General features: G+C 47.5%; 1 protein-coding gene across 4 annotated transcripts in view; it reads right to left on the bottom strand.

Moving 5' to 3' along the window:
* Positions 1-22,246, bottom strand: part of LOC140425414 (N-acetyllactosaminide beta-1,6-N-acetylglucosaminyl-transferase-like) — a 163,547-nt gene that overhangs the window by 82,745 nt on the left and 58,556 nt on the right. Inside the window, exon 3 of one of the 4 annotated variants that reach the window (XM_072509668.1) lies at positions 18,341-22,020. The exons of 1 other annotated variant lie outside the window; for it this stretch is intronic. In XM_072509668.1, coding sequence (XP_072365769.1) covers positions 21,770-22,020 — 251 coding nt within the window. In that variant the 3' untranslated portion in view covers positions 18,341-21,769. Of the gene's footprint in view, positions 1-18,340; positions 22,021-22,246 lie in introns of those variants that run through there. 2 more of the 4 variants (XR_011947852.1, XR_011947853.1) reach the window with 2 other exon arrangements.

Genomic DNA, 22,246 nt, shown 5'->3' with positions numbered 1-22,246 from the left:
TGAATATTCAAGTCCCAGCTTTGATCACCATACAAACATGTCTCTGTAATGGCTACCAAATCATATGTATTTTTATAAATCTGTGCTAATCAGTTATTCATTTTGTTATGAGCATTGCACTCAGATATAAAGCCTCAAATTCTGTTGTTACCATTTTCGCCATCTCTGCTGGTGCACTCTTAAGTTTGTACGCTCTGTCCCCCCCGTCACACTCTGGTTATCATTACCTAAATTGCTACCCTGCTCTATTATCTCTATATTTCACTTTAATTTACCACATCTCCTCTCACATGATCCTGCCCAACGCCAATTTGCGCGTAGTAAAGATAATAATTCAGAGATTTTTCTTTTTTAATTTACAATTTATTTATAGGATGTGGGTGTCACCAGTTAGGCCAGCTATCATTGCCCATTTCTTACTGCACTTGAGAAGGTGGGGGTGGTGAACTGCCTTCTTCAATGGCTGCTGACCCTGTGGTGCAGCTACACCCACAGTGCTGTCAGGGAGGGAGAGTTCCAGGATTTTGATCGAATGACAGTGAAGGAACATCAATATATTTCCAAGTCAGGATGGTGAGTGACTGGGATAGGAACTTCGAGGTGGTTGTGTCCCTGGGTATCTGCTGCCCTTGTCCTTCCAGACGGTAGTGGGTATTGTGGTAGACGGAGGCAAAGACTCCACGAGAGGCCAGGCTGATACAGTACAACACACCTTATTCTACACCAGTCACAATAATCACACCTCTCCACTCGCCTCACTCCACACTTCGCAGGATCTCCTTCTCCGAACTGCTTCCTAGTCGGGGTTTATATTCTGTGGGGAGCTCCTCCAAATAGGAGGGAGCTCTACCCCCTAGTCACCTGAGTAGGTCATTCTCTGGTGTGTATGAGGGGAAGCGGGTGCTTAAACCGCTCTGTCCCTGTAGGAGGTCCGTAACAAACCCCTCCGCCTCCCCCCCCCCCCAAAAGTCCAGGGAAATGTCCATGTCTGCAGGCGGAGGGTCCCCTGGACGCTTGAGTTGTGGGCGGAATTCAGTGGGCGGTACGCCGATCCTGGAGGCGTGCAGCGTACGGGGGACCTCCGCTTCCACAAGGAACATCACAGCTGGCATGGCCCAGCCGGTAAGGCTACTGGTACAAGTGGTGCCGGCGTGGCATCGGCAGGCGGTCCAATGTCGATATTGGAATCCGACCCGCTGTCTACGCCGTCGCTGGCCGGGTCCACGGGTGCCACAGGTCTCCGGCGTCTTAACGGTCAACAGGAGGCAGAACAGGTGGGGTCCTGCTTCCCCACTGGTCTCGGGGCTCCTCCTTGTCCATATGGGGGACGGTGTTTGGATCCAGTGTGGGGCCTCCGGGCCACATGCCGTTGGTTCCTTGTTGCATCATCGTAAGTGGTCCACGTGGTGGTGTGTCTCTGCCCCTTGCACCTGCACCGCGTAGGAGACTGGCCCTGTCGCGTGGAGGATTGTCCCAGGGATCCATGTGGCTCCGGTCCCAAAGTTGCTCACATAAACCGTGTAACCTGTCGTGAAGGCGCGTGCTCGTGGGCGGCGGTGAGAGTCCGTCTCTGAGCGATCTTGTTGCTCCAACGTCGGGGAGGACGTTGATGCGAAGGGAGGACGGCACACGGCGGGTATGGAAATTAGGGGCTGGCCATTTTCCTCCACATTTATCATGGCTATTGCTCCTTTAATAGTCCTGAGGCCTTCGGCGAAAACCGAAGAGAACTTAGACAGCACTCCATCTAGTCCACGGGGGTAATCTGGCACACACGTTGCCAATCCAAATGTAGGTGACATTAGGAGGGAACTCTGACTCCTAGTCACCTGAGTAGCTCATTCTCAGGTGTGTACTAGGGGAAGCGGATGCAATACCATTTTGTCCCTGGAGGGGGCGTAACGGGTATCGGTTTAGAAGGTGCTGCTTTAGGAACCTTGGTGAGCTCCTGCAGTACATCTTGTAGATGCTACACACTGCTGTTACCATCTGTTGTTTGAGCTGCACACATCCAGGAAAGTGGAGAGTATTCCATTACACACCTGCCTGGACTTCCGGTTGCGGCTAAGCGGAGCTAAGTCATACATTCGGCGGCTCCCGCAAAAACGGACTTTTGGGCTCTTTTCAGGGCCCCAACGGCACTTTTTCGACGTTTCCCAGTGTGGGAAGGAGTCTACAACAGCTCCCCGTCAGTATATGGCTTCAACTAGGAGCCGGGCGACAAAAAAGGTGGTGGTGGACCCGAAGAATGTGCGAGGGAAGAAGGACAAAATGGCGGCGGGCGGAGACCAGGCAGCATGGATGCAGTTGGCGGAAGAGCAGCAGGAGGGTATCCAGCGCTGCTGCAGAGAGATTAAAACGGACCTGCTAGAGCGAATGAAGGCGTCTATTGATAAGCTGCTGGAGACACAGACGGCCCGGGGAGTGGCGATCTGCGAGGCTCGACAAACGATCTCTGACAATGAGGACGAGATCTTAGGCCTGGCGGTAAAGGTGGAGGCGCACGAGGCGCTCCACAAGAAATGGCAGGAGCGGTTCGAGGAGATGGAGAATCGGTCGAGGCGGAAGAATCTGCGGATTCTGGGCCTCCCGGAGGGAATGGAGGGGCCGGACGTGGGGGCCTATGTGGTCACCATGTTGAACTCGCTGATGGGAGCGGGGTCCTTCCAGGGGCACCTGGAGCTGCAAGGGGCCCATAGAATGCTGGCGAGGAGGCCCAAGGCTAACGAGCCTCCGTGGGCGGTGCTGGTGCGGTTCCATCGGTTCGTCGATCGGGAGTGTGTGCTCAGGTGGGCCAAGAAGGAGAGGAGCAGCAGGTGGGAGAACGCGGAGGTTCGGATATATCAGGACTGGAGTACGGAGGTGGTGAAGAGGAGGGCCGGGTACAATCGAGCGAAGGCGGTGCTGCACAGGAAGGGGGTGAAGTTTGGCATGTTGCAGCCGGCGCGACTGTGGGTTACCTACAAGGACCGGCACCATTATTTTGAGTCTCCGGAGGAGGCATGGGCCTTTGTTCAGGCCGAGAAGTTGGACACAGATTGAGGGTCGGGACGGGCGATTGGGGACTACGGTTGATATGCTATGTTTATTTTTGTTTCGATTGGGGGGCCTTTGTATTGCTCCGAGTTTCTTTTTCTTTGTGTTTTTTCTCTTTTGGGTCGGTGAGGGTGGCTGGGGCGGGTTGGGCGCTGTTTTGGTTGGGTTGGTCGGGGGGGCTCTTGGAGGTGAGATGGGGCCCTGCGGGGGAGGGGGAGGCCCGAGTCAGGGGTGAGGGGACCGGGCCTGTAAAAGGAGCTGCGTCAGAGGTCGCGGGACCTGATAGGTGGAAAGCGTGGGCTTTTTCCTGTGCTGAAGACTGGAGGGGGCGGGGCCAGGGCGGGGAAGCGAGGGTTGTTTCCCACGCTTAGAACAGAGGGGGGAAGGGGAGAGCCTATGGTTGGGGACGGGAGAGGAGGGTGTGCCACACAATGGGAGGAGTCGAAGGAGAGGCGGGAGTGGCCGGGGTCAGCAGGAGTCAGCTGACTTGCGGAAGTGCACTGGGGGGAGTAAATCAGCTAGGATGGGTCCTAGCCGGGGGGGGGGGGGGGGGGGTGGTTTGGGGGGGGGGGGGAATCGAGTTGCTGCTGCTATGGTCAAGGAGGAGCTGGAGCGAGTGGGGGGGGGGTCAAGACGGGGGTATGCCGCTGTGGGGAACGGGCCGGGTGTGGGGTGCAGGCGCGTGGCTGGCCGAGGAGGGGTCATGGCTAGTCGGCGGGGGAGGGGGGCGGGTAGCCCCCTGATCCGGCTGATAACCTGGAATGTAAGGGGACTGAATGGGCCGGTCAAGCGGGCCCGTGTGTTCGCGCACCTGAAGGGGCTCAAGGCGGATGTGGTTATGCTCCAGGAGACACACCTGAAGGTGGCAGACCAGGTAAGATTGAGGAAAGGGTGGGTAGGTCAGGTGTTTCACTCGGGACTGGATGCCAAAAATCGAGGGGTGGCGATCTTGGTGGGAAAGAAGGTGTCATTTGAGGTGTCGAGCATTGTGGCAGATAATGGCGGCAGGTACATAATGGTAAGTGGTAAGTTGCAGGGAGAGAGGGTGGTACTGGTCAATGTGTATGCCCCGAACTGGGACGATGCGGGTTTTATGCGGCGTATGTTGGGTCGGATCCCAGACTTGGAAGTGGGGGGCCTGATAATGGGGGGAGACTTTAACACGGTGCTGGACCCGGCACTGGATCGCTCCAGGTCTAGGACGGGTAGGAAGCCGGCGGCGGCTAGAGTGCTGAAGGGGTTTATGGACCAGATGGGAGGGGTGGACCCTTGGAGATTTGCAAGGCCGGGGGCTAGGGAATTTTCATTCTTCTCACATGTCCATAAGGCTTATTCCCGAATCGACTTTTTCATCTTGAGTAGGACGTTGATAGCGAGGGTAGAGGATACTGAGTATTCGGCAATAGCCATTTCGGACCACGCCCCGCATTGGGTGGATTTGGAGATGGGGAGGAGAGGGACCAGCGCCCGCTGTAGCGCTTGGAGGTGGGGCTGTTGGCGGACGAGGAGGTGAGCGAGCGGGTCCGAGGAAGTATAGAGAGGTACCTGGAGACCAACGACAACGGGGACGTCCGAGTGGGGATGGTATAGGAGGCACTGAAGGCGGTAGTGAGGGGAGAGCTGATCTCCATTAGGGCCCACAAGGAGCGGAGGGAGCGGGGGAAGAGGGAGAGGCTGGTGGGGGAGATGGTGAAGGTAGACAGGAGGTATGCGGAGGAGCCCGAGGAAGGATTGTTGAGGAAGAGGTGTAGCCTCCAGGCCGAATTCGACCTGGTGACCACCAGGAAGGCGGAGGTGCAGTGGAGGAAGGCCCAGGGGGCGATTTACGGGTATGGGGAAAAGGCAAGCCGGATGCTGGCGCATCAGCTTCGGAAGCGGGACGCAGCTAGGGAGATCGGGGGAGTTAAGGACGGGGGTGGGGGAAGAGTGTGGTGCAGAGTGGAGCTGGCATCAATGGGGTCTTCAGAGACTTCTACGAGGAATTGTACCGATCCGAGCCCCCACGGGAGGAGGGAGGGATGGGCCGCTTCCTGGACCAATTGAGGTTTCCAAAGGTGGAAGAGGGACTGGTGGCGGGATTGGGGGCCCCGATTGGGCTGGCGGAGCTGATCAAAGGGATAGGGGGCATGCAGGCGGGGAAGGCACCGGGGCCGGACGGTTTCCCGGTCGAATTCATATAAAAAATATTTGGACCTGTTGGGCCTGCTGTTAGTTAGAACCTTCAATGAGGCAAGGGAGGGGGGGCTTTGCCCCCGACGATGTCCCGGGCATTGATCTGCTTGATCCTGAAGCGGGACAAGGATCCCCTGCAGTGTGGGTCTTACAGACCGATTTCCTTGCTAAATGTAGATGCCAAGGTGCTGGCGAAGGTCTTAGCCACGAGGATTGAGGATTGTGTGTCGCAGATTATCCATGAAGACCAGACGGGGTTTGTGAAGGGGAGACAGTTGAACGCGAATGTGAGGAGGCTTTTTAACGTTATCATGATGCCGGCGAGGGAGGGGGAGGCTGAGATAGTGGTGGCGATGAACGCTGAGAAAGCCTTCGATAGGGTAGAGTGGGGGTACCTGTGGGAGGTGCTGAAGAGGTTCGGGTTTGGGGAGGGGTTTGTCAGGTGGGTTAGGCTGTTGTATGAGGTCCCGATGGCGAGTGTGGCCACAAACAAGAGGAGGTCCGAGTACTTTCGGTTGCACCGAGGGACGAGACAGGGGTGTCCCCTATCCCCCCTGCTCTTCGCACTGGCGATTGAATCCCTGGCTATGGCACTGAGGGAGTCAAGGAACTGGAGGGGGTTGGTGCGTGGTGGGGAGGAGCATAGGGTGTCACTTTATGCGGACCCGGTGGGAGGAATGCCGGAGGTAATGAGGATTCTTAGGGAATTCGGGGACTTTTCGCGGTACAAGCTCAACATGGGGAAGAGCGAGCTGTTCGTAGTTCATCCAGGGGACCAGGAGAGGGAGATTGTCGAGCTCCCACTAAAAAAGGCAGAGAGGAGCTTCAGGTATCTGGGAGTCCAGGTGGCCAGGAGCTGGGGGGCCCTGATTAGGCTTAATTTTACAAGGCTGGTGGAGCAAATGGAGGAGGAGTTCAAGAGGTGGGACGCGTTGCCGCTGTCCTTGGTGGGTAGGGTGCAGTCAATCAAAATGACGGTGCTCCCAAGGTTTTTCTTCCTGTTCCAGTGCCACCTCGTGTTTATCCCAAAGTCTTTTTTCAGGCGGGTTAACAGGAATATAATGGGGTTTGTGTGGGCGCGAGGGACTCCGAGGGTGAGAAGGGTGTTCCTGGAGCGGAGTAGTGATGGGGGGGACTGGGGCGCTGCCCAACCTCTGTGGATACTACTGGGCCGCCAATGCGGCGATGGTGCGCAAGTTGGTTGATGGAGGGAGAGGGGGCCGCATGGAAGAGGCTGGAGACGGCATCTTGTGTGGGTACGAGTCTGGGGGCGCTGGCAACGGCGCCGCTGCCGCTCCCTCCAAGGAGGTATACCATGAGCCCGGTGGTGGTGGCTGCCCTCAAAATTTGGGGGCAGTGGAGGTGGCATAGGGGGGAAGTGGGGGCCTCGGCGGGGACCCCATTACGGGGGAACCACCGGTTCGCCCCAGGAAGAACAGGTGGAGGGTTTGCGGTGTGGCACAGGGCAGGGATACGAAAGTTGGGGGACCTGTTTGTGGACGGGAAGTTCGCGAGCCTGGGTGAGCTGGAGGAGAAGTACGGGCTCCCCCCGGGGAACACCTTCAGGTACTTACAGGTAAGGGCGTTTGCCAGACGGCAGGTGGCGGAATTCCCGCGGCTACGGCCACACACAGTACAGGACAGGATGCTCTCGGGTAGGTGGGTGGGAGTGGGGAAGATCTCGGCAACTTACCAGGTGATGCAGGAGGAGGAGGCCTCGGTGCTGGAGGTAAAAGGTAAGTGGGAGGAGGAGTTGGGAGAGGAAATTGAGGAAGGGACGTGGGCAGATGCCCTGGGGAGGGTGAACTCTTCCTCATCGTACGCGAGGCTCAGCCTCATACAGTTTAAGGTGCTGCACAGGGCACACATGACCGGGACAAGGATGAGTCGGTTTTTTGGGGGTGAGGACAGGTGTGTTAGGTGCTCAGGGAGCCGAGCAAACCACACCCATATGTTGTGGGCATGCCCAGCGCTGGAGGAATTTTGGAAGGGTGTAGCGAGGACGGTGTCGAGGGTGGTGGGATCCAGGGTCAAGCCGGGCTGGGGCCTCGCAATATTTGGGGTGGCAGAGGAGCCGGGAGTGCAGGAGGTGAAAGAGGCCGGTATTCTGGCCTTTGCGTCCCTGGTAGCCCGGCGAAAGATTCTTCTTCAGTGGAAGGATGCGAGGCCCCCAAGCGTGGAATCCTGGATCAACGATATGGCGGGGTTCATTAAGTTGTTATTTACACTGGAGGGTCTGAGGGGTTGTATCTACTTGTTGTATTAAGTCGGGGTGTTAATGTTAATTTATTATTTATGTCAGGGGTGGAGGGGGGTATGGAGGGTTGTTTTTCTGGACTGTGTTTTGCACTAACCCTGTTGGGTTTCTTTTTCATTTTGTTATTGATATTTTATGAAACCCTTTAATAAAAATTATTTTTTTTTTAAAAAATTACACACCTGCCTTGTGCCTTGTAGATGTTGAACAGGCTTTCGGGAATCAGGAGGTGAGTTACTCACCGCAGGATTCCTAGCCTCTGACAGTATTTCTATGGCTGGTTCAGTTCAGTTTCTGGTCAATGGTAACCCCCAGGATGTTGATAATGGGAGTTTCAGTGACGGCAATGCCATTGAACGTTAAGGGGCAATGGTTAAATTCTCTCTGTTTAGAGATGGTCATTGCCTGGCACTTGGGTGGTGTGAATATTACTTTCCACTTGTCAGTCCAAGCCTGGATATTGTCCAGAGTCTTGCAGCATTTGGACATGGACTGCTTCAGTATCTGAGGAGTCACAAATGGCACAGCCATTATTGAGCATCCTCACTTCTCACTTTATGATGGAAGGAAAGTCATTGGTCAAGCAGATAATAATAATCGCTTATTGTCACAAGTAGGCTTCAATGAAATTACTGTGAAAAGCCCCTCGTCGCCACATTCTGGCACCTGTACGGGGAAGCAGGTACGGGAATTGAACCCGCGCTGCTGGCATTGTTCTGCATTACAAGCCAGTTGTTTAGCCCACTGTGCTGGGCCTAGGACGTTTTAGGGCGTTAAGATGCAAGTGGACGTATTGGCAAGAGGCAGCACAGTTTTGTGAAGGGGAGGTCGTGTCTCACTAACTTGATGTTTTTCGAGGAGGTCACAAAAATGATTGATGCAGGTAGGGCAGTGGATGATGTTTATATGGACTTCAGTAAGGCCTTTGTCAAGGTCCCTCATGGCAGACTGGTACAAAAGGTGAAGTCACACAGGATCAGAGGTGAGCTGACAAGATGGATACAGAACTGGCTAGGTCATAGAAGGCAGAAAGTAGCAATGGATGGGTGCTTTTCTGATTGGAGGGCTGTGACTAGTGGTGTTCCGCAGGGATCAGTGTTGGGACCTTTGCTGTTCGTAGTATATATAAATGATTTGGAGCAAAATGTAACTGGTCTGATTAGTAAGTTTGCGGATGACACAAAGGTTGGTGGAATTGCGTAAAGTGATGAGGATTGTCAGAGGATACAGTAGGATTTAGATCGTTTGGAGACTTGGGCGGAGAGATGGCAGATGGAGTTTATTCCGGACAATTGTGAGGTAATGCATTTTGGAAGGTCTAATGCAGGTAGGGAATATACAGTGAATGGTAGAACCCTCAAGAGTATTGAAAGTCAAAGAGATCTAGGAGTACAGGTCCACAGGTCATTGAAAGGGGCAACACAGGTGGAGAAGGTAGTCAAGAAGGCATACGGCATGCTTGCCTTCATTGGCCGGGGCATTGAGTATAAAAATTGGCAAGTCATGTTGCAGTTGTTTAGAACCTTAGTTAGGCCACACTTGGAGCATAGTGTTCAATTCTGGTCGCCACACTACCAGAAGGGTATGGAGGCTTTAGAGAGGGTGCAGAAGAGATTTACCAAGATGTAGCCTGGTTTGGAGGGCATTAACTATGATGAGAGGTTGAATAAACTTGGTTTGTTCTCACTGGAACGACGGAGGTTGAGGGGAGACCTGATAGAGGTATACAAAATTATGAGGGGCATAGACAGAGTGGATAGTCAGAGGCTTTTCCCCAGGGTAGAGGGGTCAATTACTAGGGGGCATAGGTTTAAGGTGAGAGGGGCAAGGTTTAGAGTAGATGTACGAGGCAAGTTTTTTACGCAGAGGGTAGTGGGTGCCTGGAACTCGCTACCGGAGGAGGTGGTGGAAGCAGGGACGGTAGTGACATTTAAGGGGCATCTTGACAAATACATGAATAGGATGGGAATAGAAGGATACGGACCCACGAAGTGTAGAAGATTGTAGTTTAGTCGGGCAGCATGGTCGGCACGGGCTTGGAGGGCCGAAGGGCCTGTTCCTGTGCTGTACATTTCTTTGTTCTTTGTACGTCAAGTGTTGGTGACCTGTATGTGATCCAGAACACCCAGCACATCACCGCCTGGAACAAAGTGTTCAAGTAACCATCCCCCTCTCTGATGCATCACGATGTCTGTCACTCAGCCGCCAGTCGTGGACTCTGAGCCGAAGCTCCTCGAGCCACAGGTACTTACTGCAATGTGGTTGCCGAGGATCACACACTGCTGTCCACCAGCTCCTACATACTGCAGCCACAACACACCACCTCCAGTCCTTGTATTATTTATTTTGCTGGAATTAATTTATAATTAACAAACCCTACTACTACAAGTAAGGTTTACCACTGCTAGTAACCTTACTACTCATAAAACCTTACTAATAAATTACCCGAGTTTCAAAAGATACTTGTCCGTAGTCGTTCAATTAATGTTATACTGACCCTGATTACAATGCTCTAGTTTAGATAACTAAAAAATAAATCCTTACCCATTAACAGAACAATCATTTGGAATCCTTCCTAAAATACAAACAAACAAAGTTGAACAGTGTGCGTGCAAGAACTGGGTTAATCCTTTGTGCGCTGTGGGCCGCTTTACAACAGGTGTTAATGCGAAATTTGCTCACAAACAACAAGTACTGGTTCTGCTCAGTATTTTCATGTCACATCTGATTTGGTTGCGGCAATAATGTCAGTGTCCGCAGTTAAACCTTCCCACTGGTTGGGAAATGGACCTTTAAAAATTATGTTGAGATAAAGTAAATCCTTTTAAAATAAAGCTGCCTCCCTACCACCGCCCCCCCCCCCCCCCCCCCCACCCCAAAACAAATGATGGGAGGTTGGGAGCCTGAGGAAGACAGGTCAGTAAAGGGGTCAGGTTGAAATAAATAATTTAGAAAGCATTAGTCATAACATGAACAAATATTGCTCCCAGAGTGTTTCTGTTTTGTATGTAAAATAATTTTTGAATGTGGAATTTAAAGACTTAAATTTGTATACCTTTCACAACCTCACCAAGCACTTTAAAGCCAATTCAGTACTTTTGAAGTGTAATCACAATAGGTCTTGGCACCCAAATTGCTGTTTGTAGGTTGTGGCTGTGCAGAATGTGATAATGATCAAATAATGTTTGTAGCAATGTTGGTTGTGGAGTAACTATTTATACATGACAATGAGAAGAAGTCGCCTTCTCTTCTTCAGAAGAGTGCCACAGGATCAACGCAGCAAAGCAACAGCTATTTTTTGCACAGCAAAAATATTTCATTTTCTATTCATTGGATGATGGTGATGCTGGTGGGCCAGGATTTATTGCCCATCTCTAATTGTCCTGGAGCCGAGTGGCTTGCTAGGCCATTTCAAAGGGCATTTAAGAGTCAACCACATCTTGATCTAGAGTCACATGTAGGCCAGACCAGGTAAGGACAGCAGATTTCCTTTCTTAAAGGACATTAGTGAACAACATGGGTTTTTACGTCAATCATTAAATGGTGATGATTTGACTTTTTTAAATTCCAGATTTTTATTGAATTCAATATTGCCCATGGTGGGATTCGAACTCAGGTTCCCAGAGCATTACCCTGCAACTCTGAATTACCAATCTAGTGGCAATACTTCTACACACTGCCGCAGCGATCCACCCGGGAAGGCATATACGTCCTTTGTTTAAAGTCTTAGAAATGAGAATCAACAACCAAATGAGGTGGACAATTCAAAGTGACTACTCGATGGGCCGAATGGCCTCCTTCTGCACTGTAAATTCTATGATAATCTACTGCATTATGGCAGCATGAACTTTTCTATTCTGAATTAAGTAAGGTGTCTGAAGTGCTGAGAGTGACAGTGTTTCCAATACAAGTAATTGTTTTGAAGTACAGCAGTCGTAGGCAAATACAGCAACTATTTATTTGCACAGTTAACCAATATTTTAGTGGTTTGGATTTAGAAAAGAACATTGGCCAGGACTCTGGGGTAATTTCCTGTTCTTTGGACTGCATTATTGAATAAACACCACAATGTTCTAACAACGGAATTGAACGCACTACCAAGCGAATCAGGCCAGCGTTTGGGTGAGCTGGTCAGGAACATAACAGTTGTGATCCAAATGTCGAATGTCAGATTTCAGATAAGGTTCCACAGATGTCAGTATTAAACAACAAATGCTCATCGCAGATGTTTCCTATTTAACTAAAAACAAGCACTTGGCAAAAGTAACTGCCTCCATGCTTTCATGGTCATCCCAGTTTGGGTAATAGATTTGTTTAATCCAAGAAAAGAATTCCACATCCACGATCTCACAGTAAACAACTGAGAATAATTAGTTTTTTGCTGTCTATATTTTTTAAACAATTAAAGGTACTTCAATCAAACATAAAGATGCTTACTTTATGTGTACGTGTTTTCTGATAGGCAATGCTACGGTTGTGGAATTCACTATTGATCTTCAGTGGTAAAAGTGTGCGACTTTCAGCATGGAGTTCCTGTTTGCCATTTGATTGCTAATTGTTCAAGAAGGCAGTGCATACAACCCCAAGAGACGAAATTTTAATTCCCTCCAAAAACTAGTATAAAAAATCTCTGATAAACTCAAAAATCATTTCATCTTCCTTACATTCCATTATCTTATTGCTTTATTTGTCTTCCATGTTTTCACTTGATCTTTCCCAAGGTCACTAACTTATGCTGGGGTACAGTCTACAGTCACTCTACCTTCAGGCACTCCAACCAAGTGGGCAGTCTTCACACGTGAGCTATGGCCTAGTGGAAAGACTTTTGCCCCTTGAATCAGAAGATTGAGGGCTCAGCGTTCCAGTCCAGAAATGTTATGAAATAATCCAGGCTGATGCTCCCAGTGCAGTGCTGAGGGAGTGCTGCACAAAAGGATGAGCCACTTTTTGGATCAGACATTAAACCAAGGCCCTATCTGCCCTCTCAGATGGATGTAAAAGATATCACGCACTATGTTGAAACAGGGCAAGGGAGGTTCTCCCTGGTGCTCTGGTCAATATTTATCCCTCAGTTAACACTACTAATAAAAACAGCAGAGAATTTGATCATCACCATACTCCATAAAATCCCTACACTGCAGGTGGTGGTGTTTCAGCCCACCTAGTCTGCACTGACCATCCAAAAGAGCACTCTGCCTCGGCCCACTCCCCCACCCTATCCCCACGCACTGATCATGGCCAATCGACCCAAGTTGCACATCTTTGAACTGTGGGAAGAAACCTGAGCATCCGGAGGAAACCCATGCAAACACAGGGAGAATGTGCAAACTCCACGCAGTGAGTCATCCAAGGTTGGAATCGAACCTGCCCCGGGGTCAACACTAGTCTCAGGAACGGAGAATCCGGCTGATTGTGTTTATTTTCCTATAATACTTTGATCTTGCATTAGTTATCTTTCAATAGCAAGACAAGTGATATTCGGGTCGTAGAGTTCAGTTGGCTCCCAGGAGTTTCTTTGAAACATCGGCCAAGGAAATGGGAAGTACAATACAAAGATCCTACAGCATCACCAATGGTGGGAAGGTACAGTGGGATATATTCAAATGAGCCGTTTCATTTTAAATGTAGACATAGAAATTTATGGAAAAGGTTTCCAATGATTTATGATCATTTGAGTAAGAAGTACATTGCTGACATTACAAAGTGTAATAATATAATCATGTTCCCCAATATTTTCACAATATAATAATAAATGGTTTAAAAGGTGGCCACATGACAATGTGCAGTCTGACAGTTCCATTTATTTGGTCCAACTGGCTGCATAGATTGAGGATGCCCCCTTCAGCATATTGTAGCCAACCTTTCCTCTGTGTTCAAGCTCCACAGTGCAATTGACATTATAATGGTCAGCACTGTTCGACCACTCAATCATCTTCTCTCAACTGTGGGCTTCATCCCTGCTATGGGAAAACTGTGGATTATATCCCTGACTTTGATTAATCCGATGTCATTGGAATCATTTTTTATTTTGCACAATCAAGTGAAAATTACAAAAGTGTTGCCAATAGCCCATGAAGGAGTGGAAAAAATGTTTCATTGATTGATTTGGTTTGTCACACGTACCGAAGTACAGTGAAAAGTATTTTTCTGTGGCCGAGGAACATACACAGTATGTACATAGTAGACACAAGAATAATCAACAGAGAACATTGACAAATGTACATCGACAAAACAGTGATTGGTTACAGTGCGGAACAAGGGGCCAAACAAACCAAAATACATTAGCAAGAGCAGCACAGGACGTCGTGAATAGTGTTCTTACAGGGAACAGATCAGTCCGAGGGGGAGTCGTTGAGGAATCTTGTAGTTGTGGGGAAGAAGCTGTTCCTGTGTCTGGATGTGCAAGTCTTCAGACTTCTGTACCTTCTGCTTGATGGAAGGGTCTGGAAGAAGGCAATGCCTGGATGTGAGGGGTCTCTGACAATGCTGTCTGCCTTCCTGAGGCAGCGAGAGGTGTGTACAGAATCAATGTGGGGGTGGCAAGTTTGTGTGAATTGTTGGGCTGAGTTCACCACATTGCAGTTTCTTGTGATCTTGGACCGAGCAGTTGCCATGCCAAGTTGTGATGCAGCCGGATAGGATGCTCACTATCGTACATCTGTAGACATTTGTGAGAGTCGATGCAGACATGCCAAATTTCTTTAGCTTCCGTAGGAAGTAGAGATGTTGTTGGGCTTTCTTGACTGTTGCATCAACGTGAGTGGACCAGGACAGACTGTTGGTGATGGTGACCCCCAAGAACTTAAAGCTATCGACCATCTCCACTTCGGAGCCGTTGATGCAGATGGGAGTGTGTGTCGTGCTGCGCTTCCTGAAGTCAAAGTTTATATAAAACTTTAGTGCGCGATGATCAGAATTAATGGCAACTCAACAAAAATGCTTCCGTTCTTCATGTCTACACATTAAAAATGCTTACAAGTATTCCTATACATTCATCCATGAAGATACAGCACAGGAGGCCATTCTGCCCATCCCACCTATGGAACTTCTTTGAAAGAGCTGCCCAATTGGTCCCACTCCAGGCTCTTTCCCCATTGCTCTCTACAGTTTTCCCCTTCCAAATATTTATCCAATTCCCTTTTGAAAGTCAGAATCGAATCTGCCTCCATCATCCATTCAGGCAGTTTATTCAAGGTCCTTAAAAATATAAAGGTTTTCACGTCGTCTCTGTTTATTTGGCAATTGTCTTAAATCTGTGTCCGCTGGTTACTGGCCCCTCTGTCACTGGAAGCAGTTTCCCCTTATTTGCAGTCTCAGGATCCTTAGGGATTGGGATACGTCTATTAAATCCCCCCTTAACCGTCTCTCCTCTTAGTAGAACAATATCAGTTGTTCTAGTCTCCAGCTAAGTGAAGTCCTTAATCACTGCTACCATTCAAGTAAATTTCATCTGCACCTTCTCAAAAGCATTGACATCCTTCCTAAAATATGGTGCCCAACATTGGAAAGAACATTTTCAACATCTCCCCACATGGGGCAGTAGGGTGCTGCAGTGTTAGCCCTGCTGCCTCACGGCGCCGAGGTCCCAGGTTCGATCCCGGCCCTGGGCCACTGACCGTGTGGAGTTTGCACATTCTCCCCGTGTTTGTGTGGGTCTCACCCCCCCAACCCAAAGATGTGCAGGGTAGGTGGATTAGCCAGGCCAAATTGCCCCTTAATTGGAAAAAACGAATTGGGTACCCTAAATTTATATTACAAAACAACTCCTCAAACGTAAATCCATAGCGGCAGTCGACACTGCTCAGACTACCCTCCCAGTACCCGGTTGTAGAATCCATGTGAACCACCATCACAAGAGATGCAACTAGCAATCAAACGGATTAAAAACAACAAAGCCTACGGCCCCGATGGTATTCCAGCTGAGGTCTTCAAAGCTGGTGGACTTATGATCGGATGAAGGCTCCATACACGCATTCTACAGATCTGGGAGGGAAAATAACTCCTCCTGCCCCTCTCCACCTCTGACTTCAGGAATCTAGCGATGCCAACTACTTCAAGAAGGAAGATAAGCCATACTGTGGAAACTATTGAGGTATTTCCCTCTTGTCCACAGTAAGGAATATTTTGACACACATTCTCCTGTATCCCTACTTTCTGCAGTTGTGGAAGTCCTTCCTGAGACACAGTGTGGTGTTAGACCTCCCAGAGGAGCCCCACCACCTTTATTACTAGACAAATCCAAGAAAAATGTCAAGTTCACCACCAGGAACTCTTCATTGCATTCAACGGCCTGACCAAACTATTTGATTCTATAAATCACAAGGCTCTGTGGATTGCAATTATTCAAGAGGGAGATCGGAACAAACATCTCCAAAATCCAGACCGGTGTCAAGTGTGTGTGATAGCCCTCATACTATTTCCAATCCACCTGGCAGTGGGTTATTCACCTCAAAGATCACCTGCCCTTTGGTGTGTGTATTAAATACAGCTAGGGTTGCAAACTCTGGATGGACATATTCCTGGAGATTATCACATGTAGCACAGGAGGCCATTCTGCCCATCCCACCTATGGAACTTCTTTGAAAGAGCTGCACAATTGGTCCCACTCCAGGCCAATCTGTTTGCAATCACTGTGTCCCCACACTCCCCAATTGGTCATCCAACACATCCACCCTTGCAACACTCCACTTTTCCATGCCAAATGCAAAGGGAACAGACATTTCATAACCTGATCGAACAATTGTCAGTCAAACATCCGTTTCTCAATTGACAATATTTTTATATCTAATACACAAAAGTGTTCAAATAAATATTTATAATACCCCGGATTTTTCTCCTGAACTTTGTTCGCAGTTGTGTCCTGAAGACCAATCTTTAATTCCTGGAGGCTCCAGGGAAGTCCTGCAGGGTAGGCGCCTGGATGGAAAATCAGTTGCCTCTCGCTGTACCAAAACTAAACTAACCACGATAGACATATGATCTATAATGTGCAGAGGACTGGTGTGGCGTTGCCATTCTGCACCAGATTTGCAAACCACTCTTGATCTCTTCCTATCTGCCTGCAAGAGGCTAAGTTTGTCCTTGGATGTCGCCAAAGCAAAACTCAATGCAACTCACATCTGTTCAGTCAAATATTCCACCTTCCACATGTTTTGAAGGAGACACTCTGGAATATGTTGAGCACTTCCCATCCCTTGGAAGGCACCTTTCGATAGGCCCCCAGTGCTGAGGAGATCCAACACTGAATCAGCTGTGCCTGTTCAACCTTCTACAAACTACAGCAGCTGAGTGTTCAACAACAAAGGCCTCCACAAATCAACAAACGTCCTGGTGTACAGAGCAGTTATGTTGTAGTAGGAGAGGAGTACTCCGTAATGGTAATCTCTGACTACGCTCTGCACTACATGGATGTGGGGTCAGAGACAGCTCTCCTTGCTGATAAGGCATTCTGCGAACGGATATCACAGGCCATAGAAGGAAATGTTACCAACAACCAGAATGGGGAGGTCTCACCCTCCACGCCCTGGGAGGTGCTGAAGGCAGTGATAAAGGGAGAAATTATTGCATAGAAAGCGTGCAGAGATAGGAAGGAGGGGGCGGCTAGGCAACAGCTGGTCAACTCCATAGTAGAGGTGAACCGGCGGTACTCCGCGGCCCCGACTGTCGAGCTACTGGCGGAGAGGAATGGACTTTGACCTGCTCTCCACAAGGAAAGCAGTGCACCAGCTCCACCAGACACGGGGACCTTTTACAAACATGAAGACAAAGCCAGCCACCTGCTGGCCCACCAGCTGAGAATGCAGGCAGCCACGACGGAAATAGTGCAGGTTAAGGACAACAACAGCAGGCTAGTGGCCATGCCAGAAAAGGTCAATGATGCCTTTGAGATAGTCTACCAGGGGCTGTATACCTCTGAGCCCCCCCCAAGGGGGACTCAGGGTTGATGCAGTTGCTCAATGGACTGGACAGCTGACTCAAAATCTGATGAATAACTTCACCCTGCCAGACATACAAGGAAGGTGGCACACCAGGGCATTACAAAGCAAGCAAAGTGGATGGTGGCACACAACACAAGATCTCTTCAGGCTGTTAGTGTTGGAGACTATGTGGATATCCCAATGTCAGCATTTGACCGCAGCAAGAGTGGCCCACCAAATGTTAAGAGGTGTGGTGCCGGCAGTACATGGTACTGGTTACATTGTTTGTGAAAGGCAAACTTTCCAGGCATCAGTTTGTATTTGTGCAGTACATTGGGCTAAGTGCAGAAGACATTCCACCAGAGCAACTCAGTATTCAGGAAATTGTACATGTTCAAAGGCAAGACTTCCAGAGTCTGTCACCGTGGGGGTAACTTTTTAATCAAAGACAAATCCTTTTTTTATTCATTCATGGGATGTGGGCGTCGCTGGCTGGGCCAGCATTTGTTGCCCATCCCCAATTCCCTTGAACTGAGTGGCTTGCTCGGCTATTTCAGAGGACAGTTGGCACATTGCTGTGGGTAGGGGGTCACATGTAGGCCAGACCAGGCAAGCATGGCAGATTTCCTTCCCTACAAGCACATTAGTGAACCAGATGGGTTTTTAATTTAAATTTCAATTCCACCATCTGTCATGGTGGGATTTGAACCTGGGTCCGCAGAGCAATGCCCCGGGTCTCTTGATTACTAGTCCAGCTACAATACCACGACGCCATCGCTTCCCCATGACAACATTAACTGGTTCTGGCAGATTTACTATGTACGAATTGTATTCATACTGTTTTTGTAAATATTGATGGAGGGGCTATATGAATAGTTTGGGTGTGATCCTGAATGCAACATAACAGGACATAAACCAATAAATCTGAAATGAATATTAAATAAAGGCACATTAAGCATTCATGAATCGTTTCTTTATTTATTTTTGCTGTATTGTAATCTTCGATGAATGTGAGCTGTATCTGAATGGTTTAGATATAATACTGGATGAAACATAAAAGGACAGTTTATACATTTGTGAATAAAATATTACTCTTTGTTTATAAAAGTTGACCATTTCATCAACTGGGCAAGTTTTCCAATGTCCATTCCTTGAACTGTGTGGACTAACTATCTGTTTTGTGAACTTTAGGTAGGCTACCCATTTCAAGAAATGGGCAACTTTGACTGGCCACTTCAGGGAAATGGGTACTTTCACAAATTGGATGAAGTATATAGATTATCTATAGCCAAATGGTATAAATAATCTTGCTTCAAAAAGCACAAGGTGACAAAACATGTAACATCCAGTCAACCACCAATCTGTTAACCAAGATCAAAGCTTTGGGACAATTAGTGTTATGAAAAGGTGTTATATTATCGTTAGTTCATCTATTAATGTTAGCAGCTGGACACTTAACACATCCATATAACATTCCCTTGTATGTGAATTTAAATTTAAACATGTTTAAAGTAAATCAGCTAGCACCTGCAATAAAATGGCAGATAGAGGAATATTAAACTAATCAGCAGCAACACTAATTTCAAGACTCAGAACAGTATAGTGGTACAAGAAACTACATTATTTTGTTTAATAGTTTACCACAGTGTAAGATTAACTGTTAATTTTCTATCCACCTCAGTGGGATATATTCCCCCATATGAGTCATATGCTCCCATACAAATTATATGCACATAAAAAGATTAAAATAACTATAATTCTCAGCTACAAAATATGGAAAATACACAAAATAAAGCATAAATAACATTTTGGGGGGCAGTGGGGGCGGGTGAGGCATGTACCCATATCCCCGGTGAGCAATCCCTATGCATAGTGTAACAGTATGCACAATTTTTGCAACTATTGATACGATACTGCTTCAATTTCTTTCCTCTTGCTTCTATACAAAGAATATCTTCACATTTGACTTGACAACCCCACCACATAATTAAGCCAAAATTACATTACAACAGTACAACCAAGAGTTTTAGCGACATGTAAAGATTTTGAGGTGAATGAAGAGTCAGAGCCCAAGCTGACTCCAGAACTCGAGCAGTTCAGGATTTACAAGACAAATTTAGAATTGGTACAAAGGAACACCACTTAACACCGACACTAGAAATGCAATGTAAATGTAACTTGACTCGTCTTTTCTCCAACGGGACTAGATATAGCTCCCTCTGGCTCTCCTTAGACCGGATATCATTCCTATTCCCTTTCTTTGATTTTCTTTCAGTGCATTGGTCATATTGCAATTATTGACCAAAAATGGATATAATACTTTAGGTTTGTTTCACCAATGAATAACAGAACATTTTTCTTGGATTTATGTTCATGTCAGGAAATTAACTAGGGATTCTAAAACAGTCTAAATGCTTCTGTAATTTCTCTCTTTAAAATGGCTTTCAGCATTAGATCAACTACCACACTCAAAACACATGTTGTGCAACGCCTAATACACTTCAACTCACCCAAAACTCTGTCGTCTCTAGTCTAGCTTACACATGTCCTTCTCACTGGTCACCTCTTGTCCTCCATGGCCTATGCTGAATCCCAGTTCCCAATGTAAAGTTCTTATCCTTGCTTTTAAAAGATTTCCATGTGTTCTTTGGACTCCTAGCTTATTACCATCCCACTTTCCCTTCACCCCACCATCGGTGCTGTGAATTAAACCAACTAGGCTTTAAACTCTGGAATTCCCTCACTGAATCTATTTGCTTCTCCTTCTTTAAGACCCGCCTCAAATCAATCCCTTTGACTAAGCTTTCTACCATCCTTTAGAATATCTCATTTTTTGACTGGCATTCATTTTTATTTAATTATACTTCTGTAAAGTGCCTTTTTGGAGGTCTTGTGGCACAAATGGGCAGCATCCCTGCCTCCAAGGCAGAAGCTCCGGGTTCAAGACCCATTCCAGGACTTGATGGCAAAGGAAGGTGCGTTCGTGACGCGGCCAAACAGGTTGAGTATCAACCTGGAAATCCTTCCAACACACATCAAAGGCAGGTAGTAACAGCAGGAGGGATGCCAGCCAAGTGAAAGAACGTTGGAGCCTTCACCATCACTATCCATAGCTCCAGACCACAACGTGCATGTAAAAGTGCATGTTGCCACAGTAACTCGGACTCCCTGAGTGAACTGTAACACAGTTACCAAAGTGCCTTTAGGTTTGTATCGACAGTAAAGTTGCTTCATAAATACAAGATGATTTTCTCTATATTCCTCATCAGCAGTTATTCTGCCAATACTCAATGCTTCAATATCAATAGAGATATATCTGCTCAATTTCTACTTACAATACTGGAGTGTTTTCATCATATTCATAAATATCTGGCAATGGCAATATATGGCCTCCATGGCCAGACTCCTTTGGTCTCGAATGACCTATTCAAACTAAAACAATGGATAAATGCCCTCTGTTTCCTATTAACAACAAGATCTATACAGTACTCCACTTTACATGAATCTTAACATTTTTGGCTTTCATTGTAGCTGAAAATCTCAAGTGGTGAACCTTATACCAACTGCTTTCTGAAAGTTGTTATATAATATCCAGTTTCTTCACCTCATTAACAAATTGTTCCATCATCAGAAACACCAGTAAAATTTGTTAAAGATTTGTTTCCATTCTTGTCTTAATAATAGACTCCAATGTTTGCCCACATTAAAAAGTTGATACTTTCTAGGATTATGCACCAGATTTTCTTTAAAACAAACCTCAATTTTTCTCCCCACACCATCCTGTGCCTGTGAAACATTCTTAAAACATTTGTAATGCGTTCCAATATGGTTTGGTGCTTTTTGATTAAGTAGCTCACAGTTCCCAAATTACTATTCTTTCTGTGGCCCCTATTTTCTGCATCAAATTGATGCATTCTGCTGCTTTGGTTGCCTGCTTGAGAATACTGCCAATGTATTCTGTAGAAAACAATTTGTAGTTCCACCATGTTGGCAACCTTTCCGTCCCATCCTTTGTAAAGGGTATCAAGTGAAGGAGGCACTGAGCAGGCGGAAGAGAGGAGAAAAAATATTTGAGGTTGCTCTTCCGCATCTTCTAGCAGATGATTGCACAACATTATTGGCAGGGACTTTGGAAGTGTTGGCCATCCATTCCTCTGCTTCACTCACAGAGGATGTTCAGCACAGAAGCCAAGAAGTTAAACACGAGAAGAAACAAATAATGAAATGCGAATTGGAAGTCAACGGAAGCAGCTAACTTCTAAAAGGAAAACAAAAGATGAGAAAACATTTTTCAACCTAACCACCGACAGGAAACCAGTTTCCTTTTAGGATAAAAAAAACTGTGGGATATGGAAACTCTTTCCTTTCCTTGCCATCAAGGATTTGTCTATCGCATCAGAGGGATGCTACAGTCATTGTTTTCAATGTCAAAGAAACACTTGTTATTCTTAATGTGCCATTCTTGCTGAATAGGTACTTCAGACTGAGATAAAGTCCTTGGTCTTAACCACCGCTCCATGCACTGTGCCACCAGTGGGTGGCTGTTCACCTCAAATTTGTTTGCAAATAAACTGTCCCTTTGGGCAAGCCATTCCAGGTCTCCCAGTCCATACACACAGATGTTGCGAACATAGTGACCTGAAGGAAACAAAACAGATGAAAAGGCCAATTTAATTTGTGTACGGTGAAAGCGTTGAGTTCTAGGACTATGACAATGCAATGTTACTGTCACAATTCAAAACTTAAACTGCATTTGTCTGCAACCTAGAAGGTGAAGGACAATCATCCCCAATCTTAAACAATAGAAACAAAGAATGGAAAAAAAATCTAGGTCGGTCTTTTTGGAAAGGCACAATAACAACAC

The sequence above is a fragment of the Scyliorhinus torazame genome, chromosome 6 (genome assembly GCF_047496885.1).
Source record: "Scyliorhinus torazame isolate Kashiwa2021f chromosome 6, sScyTor2.1, whole genome shotgun sequence".
NCBI lineage: Eukaryota > Metazoa > Chordata > Chondrichthyes > Carcharhiniformes > Scyliorhinidae > Scyliorhinus > Scyliorhinus torazame.
Note: the sequence above shows the minus strand (reverse complement) of the source record. Positions and strands in the feature narration are given on the sequence as shown.